This window comes from Crocodylus porosus, unplaced genomic scaffold, assembly GCF_001723895.1.
Source record: "Crocodylus porosus isolate Cpor-Errol unplaced genomic scaffold, CroPor_comp1, whole genome shotgun sequence".
NCBI classification, from domain to species: Eukaryota; Metazoa; Chordata; order Crocodylia; family Crocodylidae; genus Crocodylus; species Crocodylus porosus.
The window spans coordinates 70674810-70688991 of record NW_017728906.1 but is presented as its reverse complement, the minus strand read 5'-3'; the positions used below and the strand labels follow the sequence as shown (position 1 = coordinate 70688991).

At 40.0% G+C, this 14182-nt stretch overlaps 1 protein-coding gene across 1 annotated transcript in view; it reads left to right on the top strand.

The window, feature by feature from the left end:
• The window catches only part of TBL1X (transducin beta like 1X-linked), a 101599-nt gene that overhangs the window by 51953 nt on the left and 35464 nt on the right, over positions 1–14182 (top strand). The window contains exon 4 of the mRNA XM_019529349.1: positions 1176–1308. Within this exon, the coding sequence (XP_019384894.1) occupies positions 1176–1308 (133 nt within the window). The remainder of the gene's footprint in view (positions 1–1175; positions 1309–14182) is intronic.

Genomic DNA, 14182 nt, shown 5'->3' with positions numbered 1-14182 from the left:
CCTTGATGTAGAGTGCTACTCCTCCACCTTTCCTTCCTATCCTGTCCCTCCTGTATAGCCTATAGCCCTTGACACTCACCGCCCAGTCATGCGATGAGTCCCACCACGTTTCTGTGATCCCCACTATGTCAGGGCTGGTGACAGCTAGGAGGAGGGCGAGTGCTTTGCCCTCCATAACTCTTATTAATTAGCTTGGCCTCATAGTTTTCATAAACTATGAATGAAACCCAAATCTCTTACATGGTAAATTAAGTCTCTGCTACTCACTCATGTAGTCTCCCAGAGAGGATTTGCCAAGCATTAGCTCTTGACTGAACTTCTTCTAAAGGAGGTTGTTCTTCCATAGGTAATGCTGGTGAACTGCTATTTCAGTGCATTATTTAGCTTCTATTAGTATATGCACATAGCCTTATGCTACTGTTAGCATAATGTAATTTGTCCTGTAGCCCAAGTGGTAAAAGTCTGTGCAGCAACACTGAAGTTTTGGACATTAAATTCCACTGCTGATGCATGATTGGAGGGTTTGCTGTGGTTAAAATGTAATTTTAATTTGCCATTTTTCATTATGAAAGAAGTTATATGGAGAGGCTTCATTTAAAAGAAAGTTCTCTGGGTTGCCAAGCATTCAAAGTTAGGAAATGCTAGATTTGAGGTCACCTGTACTTTAATTAGGCTCACTTATTGTCAAGTCTTATGGTGTAGTCTTCAGTTAAGCGAGAACTGGATTTCTTGTCCATGGGGCTCCAACCTTGCTCAGAGCTTGGGACAGTGGTAAGAGTGAGACAACTATTTCATATTTCAGTGTATCCCTTTATTTTTCCTTGTGTGACCCCAGGTTTTACCTACTTGTGCATCATTTATTATCACGAAGCTTTTTTTTTTCAGTCATGTGGTAATATATATTGTTTTTAGTGAATAGGTAAATGCATTTTTCTTAATAAAGCCAACTTTAAACAGTTCAGTTGAATCAAACAGCAGTATATTTGATGGGTAACTTCATATTTTTATTGAACATATTATGGCAAAGGGCTTTATTTTGAGGACTGTCATAAAAATCAATCCCCCAAAAACAATATAGTAATATCTTCAAGCTAACATACAGTCCCAGGTGAGTTTTAAAGTGGTTTCTACCAGAATCTTACGGAGTACTTATATTCTGTTGTACCTTTTTTCAGATAATCATTCAAAGCCAATGGAAATTGATGGGGATATTGAAATTCCTCCTAACAAAGCAACAGTCCTTCGGGGCCATGAATCAGAGGTGTTCATCTGTGCCTGGAACCCTGTCAGTGACCTACTAGCATCTGGGTAAGACCATTACTGAAAATATTTTCCCTGGGAATAAAATATCATCTGCTGTAATTGAGAGTTATTTAAAGAAGCAAGAATATAAAAGAGACTGTGCAATTTTGATAGGTCATGTCTCTTTGAGGGTAATGAGATCAGTGTGCTATCTGAAAGAATTGTGAGGTGATGCAGTACCTCAAGTCCATGCACAGTTAGCAAATGCTAGGTCTGAAGACACTATTGTCCTGAATATATATGTCATACTTTATTTATTTTTGTTTTTAAATATCCTTGGAAACTCCTCAGTGTGCTAGGAGCTCATCTACATGACTCTCACTCTTGTTAGGCAAGGCTGAGCACTCCCATTTCTCCCATTTCTTAGCCTGTGTCGTCAGCCTAACAGTTTTCTATTAGAGTGATTAACAACACTTGGGTAAGACCTTAGTTCTCACAAGGACCAACCCAGATTAGTGGTATTAGGAACATAGAACAGATATCTAGAAGTGACCTCCTAGTCATTAAGTCCAGTCCTCTAGTATCTCAGACAGTCAGGTCATAAAATTACTTCACTAGGATCATTCTCTTCCTTAGAGAAGACATAAGACAGAGGTGGGATGGAAAACTGATACCTATCCCAAAATATTTTTAAAAAATAGAATCAGTAATATCCTCTCCCTCTGCACAAAGAGACAAGGGAATCCTTAACCTGCAGGAAACAGAATTGCAAAGGAATCATACCCCTTCCCTTTTGGAAACGGTGGCAATAAAAAACCTGACCTAAAGAAGCAAGAATGCAAACTATGAACTCCAGAATTAATTGTGCTTCAAGAATATAAATGTGAGGCTCAAACAAGGAGAGCAAAGTCTATGTGACAGTGCAGATAGAAACCAGTCATCAGTAACTGCTGACAGCAAACAGACATTTTGGAAAAATGTTGTCTTTTATGAAAAGTTATGTGACTGGTAGAATAGATCTAGGGAGAAAAACATCTATGATATGAGATTTTTTTTGTGAATTCTAGAAGGCATTAAGTCTGAGGAATTCACAGAAACCTGAAAACCATTATTTTTTTAAAAAGAGAACTTAACTACAGCATTTCCTCCTCATAATCTGAATACAATATGAGATTAATTTATCCCATAACATCTTTGTATTATGTAGGTTTCTAAATTGACAGAGGTGCAAACTACATGTAGGCTAGGCCCCAAAATGTAGATTGTATTAATTATTTAGATTGTATTAAGTATTGTAAACTCTTTGGGACAGGAATTGTCTTTTCTAGACTTTTCCACAGCACCTGGTACTGTAGGGCTTTGATCTATGACTGGGGCCTATAGGTACTACCACAAGACCAGTAACAAAGTATCATTCTACTAATTACAGCAATAAAATGGACCTATATCATTCATTCACAGTATTCTTACTTAGCCTGCTTCCTCAGCCTACCAGTCTTTTGTTAGGTTGATTAACAATGGTTGCATGTACATGAGACAGACTGCTCAGTCATTACTGCACAGTCATTTAGTACTTCAAATTAACCTCAAAGCCTTAAAATAATTTCTCCTTAATCTGTGGGGGGGATAGGGGGAGGAATTTCTACCCATTTAGAGCAGCAAGGTCCTGAAACAGGTTTTTAAGAAATGAGACAAAAAAACCCTGGTTTTTTTATTTTATTGATTTTTTTAAAAATATACATCATTTAAAGATAAAAATACATAGCAACTATAGATGTAAAACCAAACTATGTCACAAATAGTAAGCAATAAAAGGAAAAAGAAAAAAAGGAGTGGGGGGAGGAATGAGGGAGAGACAGTTTCAAGAATTCTTTCCAAATTGCACCAAAATTTTCAAAGCAGTTATGCCTGCCAAACATAACTCTCCCCATAAATGACAGCTGCATCATCTCATTATTCCAGATGTCAACCTTTCCAATGCAACAGTATAATCCAGCATGTTACTAATAAGACCTGCTGTCACAGTGCAATCTGGGAAGGATTCGGTTTAAATTCCTTGGGGATATACCCGGGAACATACATATTTGCCAAAGGTATCAGTGTTGAATTAAAATACATGGTACTCTGGTTTTAATTTCTTTCTAAAAGGAATAGATAATGGGGCATGACCAAAAACTGTGACTGAGCATTGCCTGAAATATATTACATCTCCAACATGTATCTGCCCTCAGGCCCCCAGCCAGCTGGGGCAGCGTCGACACATGAGCTGCTGAGGAGTTTCTTACTCTGCAACAGCATAGTATTTGTATTTACAAGTACTATCCTGCTGCAGAGTAAATTAGTTTACTTCAGCCTAATAGGGGTGCATGTGTAAATGCATGATGTTTGTGGCATAGCTAATTAGGCTACTGCACAGTAAATGTCTTGTGTAGATGTGCCCACTATCTCCTACCTTAATGCCCTAGTATCACCCTTATTCCATATAGCTATAGTCAGTGGTTCCAATGCTGAATCAAATAAAAAGGGGGGACAATGGGCAACCTTGCCATGACCCGCTTTGCAAGGGAAATAGATCAGATAACTTACTATTGGTCACAGCTCTTGAAGTGAGATTTGTATGCACCTTATGAATCCTTTACCAAAGTCCATCTTTGTAATACACAAAGAAGTACTTCAGCAAACAGAAAAGTCTGCATCTAGTGCTAAAATAGCCAAAGGGACTTTGGAATTTTGCACTACTACTACAGTATCAATAACTTGATGTACATGACCTAAAACATGCCTTTTTGATGAAGCCTAATTGAGTTTTGTGCATTAACTTCAGAAGCACCTGTTCAAATCTATGAGATAAAGTTTTGGCTAAGATTTTGGTATCTATACTCATTAAAGAAATTGGTCTAGAGTTAGAACAATTAATAGAATCCTTGCCTAGTTTAGGAAGTACAGAAATAATAGCTTTACATAATATTTCTTTAGTATTTTATAAAACTCCACAGAAATCCATCACTGTCCAGAGATTTACTATTCATGCACTAATGGCCTGGCCAAAGTTATTTCATCTAATGATAAAGGAGCCTCAAGAATTTCTTTTTCCTTGTATGAAATTTGCTGTATGGGTATAAAGACAAGGAACCTATTTTCTCACTAGTAATATCCAGATTTTCAGTGTACAAATTAGAATAAAATTGACTAAACTGTTGGTTGATTTCATTGTGTCACATGAATATTCCCAAGAGAGTTTTTTATAGATAACATTTTATTGTGGGTGAATTTACGCTTTATTTATATGCTACTAACTTTCCTGTACATTGTCCTAATTCCTGGTAAACTTGCTGTAATCTAAATATAGAGCATAATCTGCCTTCTGGGACAGTAATTTATTCGTATCATATCTCATATTGGTAGTAATGCATACTTTATCACGCAAAGGGTTTGTGATACAATCCTCATCTAAAGCCTTAATTTTTCATATTAAAATATCTATTTCTGTACCATTTTTTTTTTTGCTGAAGCATATGCTATTATATGTTCTTGTAAAAAGAAGGCCTTAGTAGTTTCTCATAATATTGTAGCAGAGTAAAGAGTATGTTGATTAAGCTCCATAAAATTTTTCAGCTCCTCTAAAATGAAAGCTTCAAATATATAATTATTCAACAAGGAGGTGCTGAGTCACCAATAATTATTAGGGCTGTGTGAAGCTTTGGTAGCTGATTTGACCCAATTCGGGGGCCAAATCTTCAAATCCAAATCAAATCGGAAGACCCATTAATCTCCCCTAATCAAATCATAAGCCTCCAAATCGATTCAGCCATAGACTGTATAGGCAGGCACGAGGCAATGCTGGTTGGAGCAGCTGTGGGGGAAGCTGGACAAGCCCCAGCTTGAGCTGGCAGCCCAAGAAGGTGCGGCTCATCCAGCTACTCCCTCAGCTGCACCCCCACCGGGCAAGGCAAGCAGCGCTGGAAGCCCCAGGAGAAGCCATGGGGCTGGGGGAAATGATTGGGCCACTGGAAGCTGGGCAATCAAACCAGGAGCTGCGGCAAATGATCTGGGGCTGGGGGAATGAACAGAGGCTTCCCCCCAGCTCCTGGTTCAATTCCACAGCTCCCCAATTATTGCCCCAGCTCCCCAATCATTCCTCCCAGCCCCTATGGCTTCTCCCAGGGCTGCTAGCACTGCCTGCCTCACCCCTGCGGGGGAGGGAGGCAGCCAAGGGAGCAGCTAGATGAGCTGGGGCTGCTGGCTTAAGCCGGGGCTCATCCATCTGCTCCCACCATCACTGCCTGCCTGTATAGTCTATAGCTGAATATGATTTGGTGCCAAATATCTTTGGATTCAGCCAGATTGAATCGGGACATTGATTCATATCACCAAATAGAATTACTATCCCTCTGAATCACCAAATCCAAAGCAAATACATTCCGCTTTGCGCAGACCTAGTAATTATATACAGCCAGTCTATCTGCAAGGAAGGGTTGAAGCTCCACCTCAGTGTCATCTGCAACAGCTATAGAGGCAATAGAGGTATTGACTACAGTCAGTTTTGCTTTGAGAAACTAAACAGTAGTCAGTTCTAGAATATACTGACTGAGGTGTTGGAAAACGAACCTTATAATCACTTATTGTTGGATTCACTATTCACCAAATATCTATTAAACCATGGTCTGACATATAACTTTGAATGACTTCCCTCAAAGTCAGTTTTGTGGATGGAAATGCCCAAGACCTATCAATGACAAGATCCAAACATTAATGTCAATTTACCCCCAAAACAACAGTATTTCCAAAATACAGAGATCTTTCCAAAAAAAAAAAGAAGCATGGTAAAATGTGCATTGTCTGTTTTGGGACCATAGACTTCTCAAAGTAAAAATGAAATCCACTTTATAACATTTGCAAAAACAAATCTACCTTCTGAATTACCTAAGTCAATTAAATGGGGGGCAAAATCTGTTTTGCACTAAAATAGAAACTGCAGTGATTTTGTGTTAAACCCACTAGAAATTGCTAACCCCACCCACCTGTAGTCTAATTTCTGAGAATCGTCTGCTAAGAGATGAATTTCTTGGACCATAGCAACATCAGTTTTCTGTCTTCTAAGAAAAGATAATATTTTCTTCTTTTTAATAGGACTGTTAAGGCCATTTCCATTCCAAGAAACACACTTAATAGATTGGCCATTTTCAATAATTTTATCTTCTGTGTTCAACTTGGTGCATAGCTGGCAATTTGCCAGTTTCCTTAAATCAAATGAACCATACTTAATCTGTATCCTGCCATAATTTGTAACATCACCATTTGTTCATACGTTTAGAGCTAGGGGTGCACCAAAATATTGGTGGCTATCGGACTGGCACTAGTAAAAGGAGACATGATGTTATCGGCTATTGCCTTTTTTTGGTTATTGTAGACAATAGTTATGGCCGTGTGCCTGGACCGCCCTGGCAAGTCTAGTCTGATCCGCACACTCTGCCACCATCTTGAGCCCATGGCAAACTACAGGCCCTGGCAAGCAGCAGAAGTGAGAGAAGGTGCCAAGGAGCCGTCTCAGGGTGTGGCCCTCGCAACAAAGGGACTGTTACGGGCTCCTGGCATTGCTTCCTTCCACTGCCATGGCAATACTGTGCACACAGCAGTGGCCTGAGCACCGGGGCTGTTGCAGAGAAGTTGGGCTACATGCGGGTGGGATAAGGTGCTGTGCAAGGGACATTCTGCTCCTCCAGGCACCTTTGCAAAAGTGGCTTCCCCCTGGTGGCTGTGGGAGCTTGACTGCACAGGGCCCCCCCAGCACTGAGGCAGCAGCATGCTATGGGGCTCCAAACGCACCCAGTGCCGATCTCCACATGAGGGTACATGAGGGTACTGCCCTACCCACTTGGGAGGGAACTGTAGGCTGTGCTGGGAGTGGAGTTGAAGATAGGATCCATGGGCAAGGGAGCAATGTGCATGGGAATAAGGCAGTCACTGCCTTTCTCATTTAGGGCTGGAGCAGGCAGGAGGCGCACACGCACGTGTGTGTGTGTTATAAATGCAAAACAAACTAAAAAAAAGGCTTATGTCAGTAGTTTAAAATGCCTTGCACTATTACTCAATAGTAATAGTCATCCGATCTGATTAGTTAATCATTGGCTGTCGGTATCGGCCAAGATCTTGATTGGTGCACCCCTATTTAAAGCTCATAATAAAATACATTCTCAAGCACCCTCTTGAAAAGATCATAAAGCAGAAGAGGATCAGAAATGAAAAAGAAAAAAAAAGTATAAAGTACAAGAAAAACTAACATATCTGATGGGAAGGTTTGGATAGATGTAACCTAAAACTCTCTACCTCTCTGTGGCAATAAAGACAAGGACATTAACAAAAAATCATATGACTGTCACTCACTAGTAAGCAGCTTTAAATAGTCTAAAAACCTGTACTTTTTCTTTGTTTTTGTTTGGGGGGGGGTGAGCAATTTGGTACAACTCATATTGTTCCATAAATTCACCCTCTCCATATGGTCTCAATGTAATAAAGATTTTTACTTACCTAGGGTCAGAGAAAGTGTAGATTTTCCCTCACTGAATCAGATTCAGAACAGCAGGATAACTCATGAAGTATCTTAGCTGCTTGCTTGCTGCAGTTTTGCTAGTTTAAACAGAGCCTACTTTTCAGCCACCTCGCAGTGAAGATCAGAAAACATTATTATGAGAATTCCAGGCTTTCCTAGTTCTCTAGCAGCTTTTAGCACGCTCTTCTTGGTGGTAGATGGCAGGAACATGGCTATGAAGGCCATTAGTTTTTCTCCCAAATCAGGCTTCTCATAGTGAGAGCAGTGGGCCTTCTCTCTCCGATTTGTGCCTGAACTTTTATCAGGGAGTTTTAACACACTGACAAGCAGTTTTATTACAAACTCAGTGGAATGACCTTTTTTGAACCAATCAAGCACTCCCAACAATGTGGATATTGTATCTCCTAGATCTGTCTTTCAAGTCCAGTTCTTTGTATCTCAGAGCCTTCAGTTCCTTACTGTGAAAGCCTCTCTATCTGGCTGTTTCCACAATCCAATCTGCAGGCAGAAACTCTGTCCCCCACTCCCTGAACCTGCTTCACCATGTCCTATATCAGAGAAGCCAAGTCCTCCATCCACCCCTCAAATTTGACCTCAGAGGCATTAATCTTAGAAGCTAAAGTGCTTTGTGGTTTTTTGAAGGCCTCTGGCAACCAAGCGGGGCAAGACCTTTTTCCATCCATAAAGCAGGATCTGTAGTGTCCCAAGTATAATTTCTGCCAGAGTTTGACAGATATTAAGAACCCAACATTCTACACAACAAGAAGTGGCAGAAAATGTTGCAAAAAAGCTGGAGCCTGTTAGACTTGCACCTACTTCAGTTCTCAACAGCACATCCTGGCTCCTCTAAATCTAGCTACATTTAAAGTAGAGCTCCGTAATTTCAGAATGAGATTATATAACTCTGAATAAGTTTATATAAGATTATTTCTTGCTGCAGCAAGTAGGACATGTACCAATGGCTTGAATTTGCAGCAAAGTAGGTTTAGATTGGATATCAGGAAAAACTTCATTTTTAGAACAGTGAGGCAATGTAATAGACTGCCTAGGGAGGTTGTGGGTTCTCCATCGCTGGAGAGGGTGGACAGGGATGATTTAGGTATAGCTGCTGCATGTCAGGGTTTTTTGTAAGCCTTCCTCAGCAGCATTGGGTGCTGGCTGCAGCCAAGGCTGGGGTTTTTGACTAAGGTGTGCCAATGCTTCTGCTGGAAATTAAATCCAGAGGTTCCTGACTACTGGGACTGGTCCCTCCACTCAGGGTTAGACTGATCGTCATATTTGGTATAAGGAAGGAATTTTACTCTATGGTCAGATTGGTATGAACTATGGAGGGGTGTGTCTTCCTCTGTAGTGGGGGCGCATAGCCATCTACCTGGGATCTCTTCAGTGTATATTAACCTTACAGAAACAGGACATTGGCCACTGGTCCCCGTGCTTTATCTGTGGCAAGTTAGGATGTTATGTCTTGTGAAAGAGTTGACTGTCATTTTGCTAAGATGTCAGACTGGACTTTTTTAGGAGAGTTTGGATAGAGGTTATCCTGCCCCAGGCAGGGGGTTGGACTAGTTCACATACAGAGGTTCCTTCTGGCCCTGCTTTTCTAGGGGCAGCTATACACATGCAGGGAAGCTGCTCCAACATGCTGTAATTACAGCATGTTGGAGCAGATTCAATTAGTCAAGTCTACTGGAGCATGGTAATTATCATGCTCCAGCAGAGTTGTAGTTAAAACACCCCTGCCACCATTTTTCAGCACAGGGACACTGATACACATGACACTGGGTATTTTAATTAGAGTATCTCTCAGAGCCACACCCTGATCCCCCTCAACTCTTACATCATGTCTATAAATGCCCTATGATTCTATGATCCTAGGCTATGACATAGTATCTGAGAAAATAGGGGAGCTGTTTCTGATGACACAGGAGCTCCCTTCCAGTCCTATATTCTAAGAAATGTGTTCTATTTATTTACTGGTAATTTTTCCCGCAGCATTTTCTGTGTAGTCTTTGGATGCTTATGGTGTTGTCCTGATTTATTTGAGGAAATTACTTTAAAAAGATTGTAGGGAATAATTCTGGGTATATGGATTCCAGAGTTAAACACTGTTGTAAAAGAAAGCTACCGGTTTAAACAATTCACTGTCATGAAAGGACCAACCAGTTTTATATTGGTTAATTTTCCCTTAGATATAAAGCATGCACAGTAAAATTCACAAACAACTGTGGCTAGTTCCATTAAAGCTATAGTTAACATTCAGTACCTTAATCACTCCACAGAAGAACCAGAATTTTCCCATAGTTCCAGTTTTGCAATTTTATATTGCCTTCTCACAGGAAAATCATCACCTAAATTCTGGTCCTTAGAAACTGAGGAAGGGCAATGGTTTGAGGCTTAAATTCAGGAGACACTAAAATGCTTGTGGATAATACAGAGAGTTTGATTTTACCTTCTTGAAACCTTAATTGTTTCAGTTACCACATGTGTGTCAATAATAGGACTGGGACAAAATGAAAAAATTGTGCTCGAGTCAAACCGTGCTTGTCAGACTAATAGAACAGTTTCCTTTTTCAAAAACGTTGTCATTCATTTTTGAGGCAAAATAATACAGACATAACTTGCAAATACTGTCAAATACTGCTGAGGTATATGCTTACTAATGAGAACACTAAGGGAACTACAACTCAAGTAGATTCACAAACACAGTTTTGAGACTACTCACAGAAATAGCTGGCATTCACGGACTACAGAGACTAGTGCAGTGTACCACCTAGATGATCGAACTGATACAGAATGCACAGCAGTAATATCAGGCTGTAATATTATATCTGATGGTTTGAGCCTGGCAACATGCCATTGCACAAAAAATATGGACAAGCAATTAGGAGGCATTTTCCTCAACACGGTGATACAAGTTGTCATGAGTAAGGAAAATAGACGTTATTGAGGACTACTAAAAATGGAACCAGAAATTTTCTCAAGTTCTGCCTTATAAACACAGATTTTGTTGTCCTTCACCAATCAACTTTTCCAAAGAAGGAATTGTAGCCATTTCATTGTGCTAATACTGAAGTGTTGGCGACTACAATAGCCTTATTATCCTGCCCACTACTTTCTCACAGTTCCTTTTTACTCATGTCTGTCCATCTGTATGCTTCTGTTGAATAATCTAATGCTTAGATGATAAGATTTTTCAGAGAGGGACCATATTTTGTTCTTTATATAAGACTGATGCCCCTAGACATGATCATAATAAAATAATAGTAATAATGAAATTTCACAGGAAGTTTGGCTATTCATCAGAAAATGAATGATGTTTTAGAAAACATCTTTAGGTAATATTTGTGATACTACAAGTGTAGTCCAGACTGAAGCCTCCAGGAGCCAAGGACAGTATTTTTCAGTTGAGAGGGTCTGGTTGCATAATGAAATTTTAAAGGAGATTAAACTGTTCCATCTGTTTACTTCATAACATCTTAAGAGAGTGGTTTGTATGCCACTGCTGGAATAGGTAAGTCCAGAGCCTTTAGGAAATTATACAAAACCCTCCTGTTTGATAAAAGTCCATAAGAAGAACAACTTCCATAACATTCAAGCTAAATACAGACAGTCAGAAAGCCCAAGGCTGAATCGATTCAGTCTTTTCAGGTTCGTCTAAACTGCAAAAATTGAACTGAGAAACAACTGGACATACATTTGCCTTTGATTCAAGAAGTGCAGCCACATGCCTGCACTGGAGCATGCCTCTTCGGCAGTTCCTCTTCCTGCTTTCCCCAACGTCTTTGGGATTTGCAGTTCAGCATCACAGCAGCAGGACTCTGCAGAATTGCTCATCAATTCCTCTTCCTGTTTCCAGGTGCCTCTGCAATTGGTAGCCCACAGTTATAGCCAGCAGTAACTTTCAGTAAGTTTAGCAGCTCTGTACTTGGGGGAGGTAGGGTTTAACACCTATCCCTGGCCTAGACCCCAGCCAAGGTTTGCCTGGGTGGGGGCAGTCCCTGCCTCTCTTTCCCCACATCCCCCTTTCTCTGCTGGAGCAGACAACACAGCCCAGCCCAGGCCTGAAATGCATGCTGGGATGCTGGGGGGCTGTGATTTAACATGAACCAGGAAGGAGTCTGGGAAAGAAGTTTCATAAACCATTTGACACAAATCAGTTAAGTCTGATACTTCATTCAACCAGGTTTATCTTAAACCAGTTTCAGCCATTTTGAAACTGATTTATGTGCACAGAGCTTCTGTTCTGTTACAGGTTTAAACCAGTTTCTGGTTACTTAAACCATTTTATGTGCAACTTCTGTCCCTAGCCTAATAGCTCCCCTTTCTGTTCTTCTCTCTATCCATCCAAACAGACATTTCTATAAGCTGGATAGAAAGAAAAACCAGAGAGACAACTGAATACACAAAGGATTTGCAGTTGCCCATCTCTTCTAAGGGAAGTATCCAGATATTATTATGATAGACAGTGATACAAAATCTAGCACTAGACAGTCATGTACTTTATGAAATAAATTGAAATTCCAAAACAAATTAATTGCATGTTATGTTTCAGGCAATTAAATAACATTTGTTTGCATGATGAAAACACACACTGTCTCCCCAGCCACAGCTGCAGTATTTACCATCTGTTCCATTCCTAAAACCCATTTTACCAGTCTCTGAAGTCCAAACTGTTCTCTGGAATATTCACCATCCACACTTTATTTTTCTAACCTGGCTAATTTTCTATGTGGGTTAATATATATATTTATATTACAAACATATCTGACCTAAACACCTCCAGTCCTCTCGTTCTGAGTGATACATAAATATATTGTGCCATTATAAACAGGTAAATGGTATTGTACCATTATAAAAAGTAACCCCAAATCCACATTTTTCCATGATTAAAATGAAACACCACTATATAGATATAGATATCTATATAAAGAGAGAGATATAGAAATATACATAGATATATGTATAGCTATATATTAGTGGTGTTTTATTTTTATTTTAATTATTAAAAAATATGGATTTGCGGTTACTTTTTTAACCTGAAAATTGGGGATTTTATTTTTACCAGGATCCCTGATAAAACCTGGGATCCCTGATTATAAGTAATTGTAATTAAGAAGATGGTACCTGTACCAAAGGGTTTAGAGTCAAAGACTTCAATCCTGATTTGTATTAATGAAGCTATACAGGTTTTACCCAAAGACAAATAATGGCAGGATCTCTCTTTAAAGCAAGAGAGAACAAGGAGTATAACAGAAGGTGGATACAGGAGGGGATGGATAAGGGACAGTGACAGGAACATGTATATACTTGATATGAGGAGAAAATAACAGATATTCATAGAAATGGGTTTGGGGTATGATGGCAGAACAGTCAAGGTGTTTGTTACAGCTATAGACGTGTGAATTTGACCCTGTTTTGTACTCAACACAAAGGGCACTCCTATCAACCCAGGAGGAAATGGATACTCAGTCTTTCAGGAGTCAAATACATCTGGATGTGGTGACAGTCCCATGAGTGCCTGGTGTCCTGGTAGCTGTAGAATCTGGTGTACTTTACCAGGTGACACCAGGGGTTACTTTTTGATTAATTAGTGCATAGTTAATTTCATACCTTTTCTCAGAATCTGGGAATTAAAAGTATTCTGTTACCTTTCTGTGCTTAAGATTTGCATTTTGAAAAATAAAAAGTTGTATCTAGTTGTTATTTCTTTTATTTTTGTATGCACATTTTTACTAAACTATGGTAAAAGAATGTCTATCCAATTATCTGGATGCCCTGATAATCTCTTAGGGTGCGTCCAAATAAGCATGCATGTGCATTTTCCTGGGGACAAGCAGCAGCAGCAAATAGTTGTGCCACTGTTACTTGTCCCTGGGGAACATCCCTGCATGCATGCTGTGGTGCATGGCAAATTGCCTCAGCTTGGGGAGGGGAGGCTAGGGCCAGCAACTGAGCTAGCCCCAGCAGCCTTACCTAGGGTCCTGGGGGCCTCCTGGGGATAGAGCAGGAGCAATGTAGGTGTGTGGAGCCTGGCCAGCAGCCAAAGCATGGCTCTGGCCAGCCAGGCTCTGGTTTTGGCCACCACATGTACCACCACACCCTTTTTTGACTGTTCTTTTTAGATACTAGAATTTCCCAGTATCTAATTTGGTTCAGCATGGAGAACCTTTTCCCATGTATTTTGGAGCTCCTCAAAGGCCTTTGAAGTGCCAGAAGTGCATGTGCATGGTCGTCTGGATGCACCTTTAGTAATAAATTAAGTGATCTAACCTGTTAATTATCCCATATTAGTTAAATCAAAGAACTCAAGTAACAATATAACAGTAAGTGTAACCAAAAAAACCCAAACCCATCTGAAACTTACAAGTAACAAATTCTGAAGATCTGGTA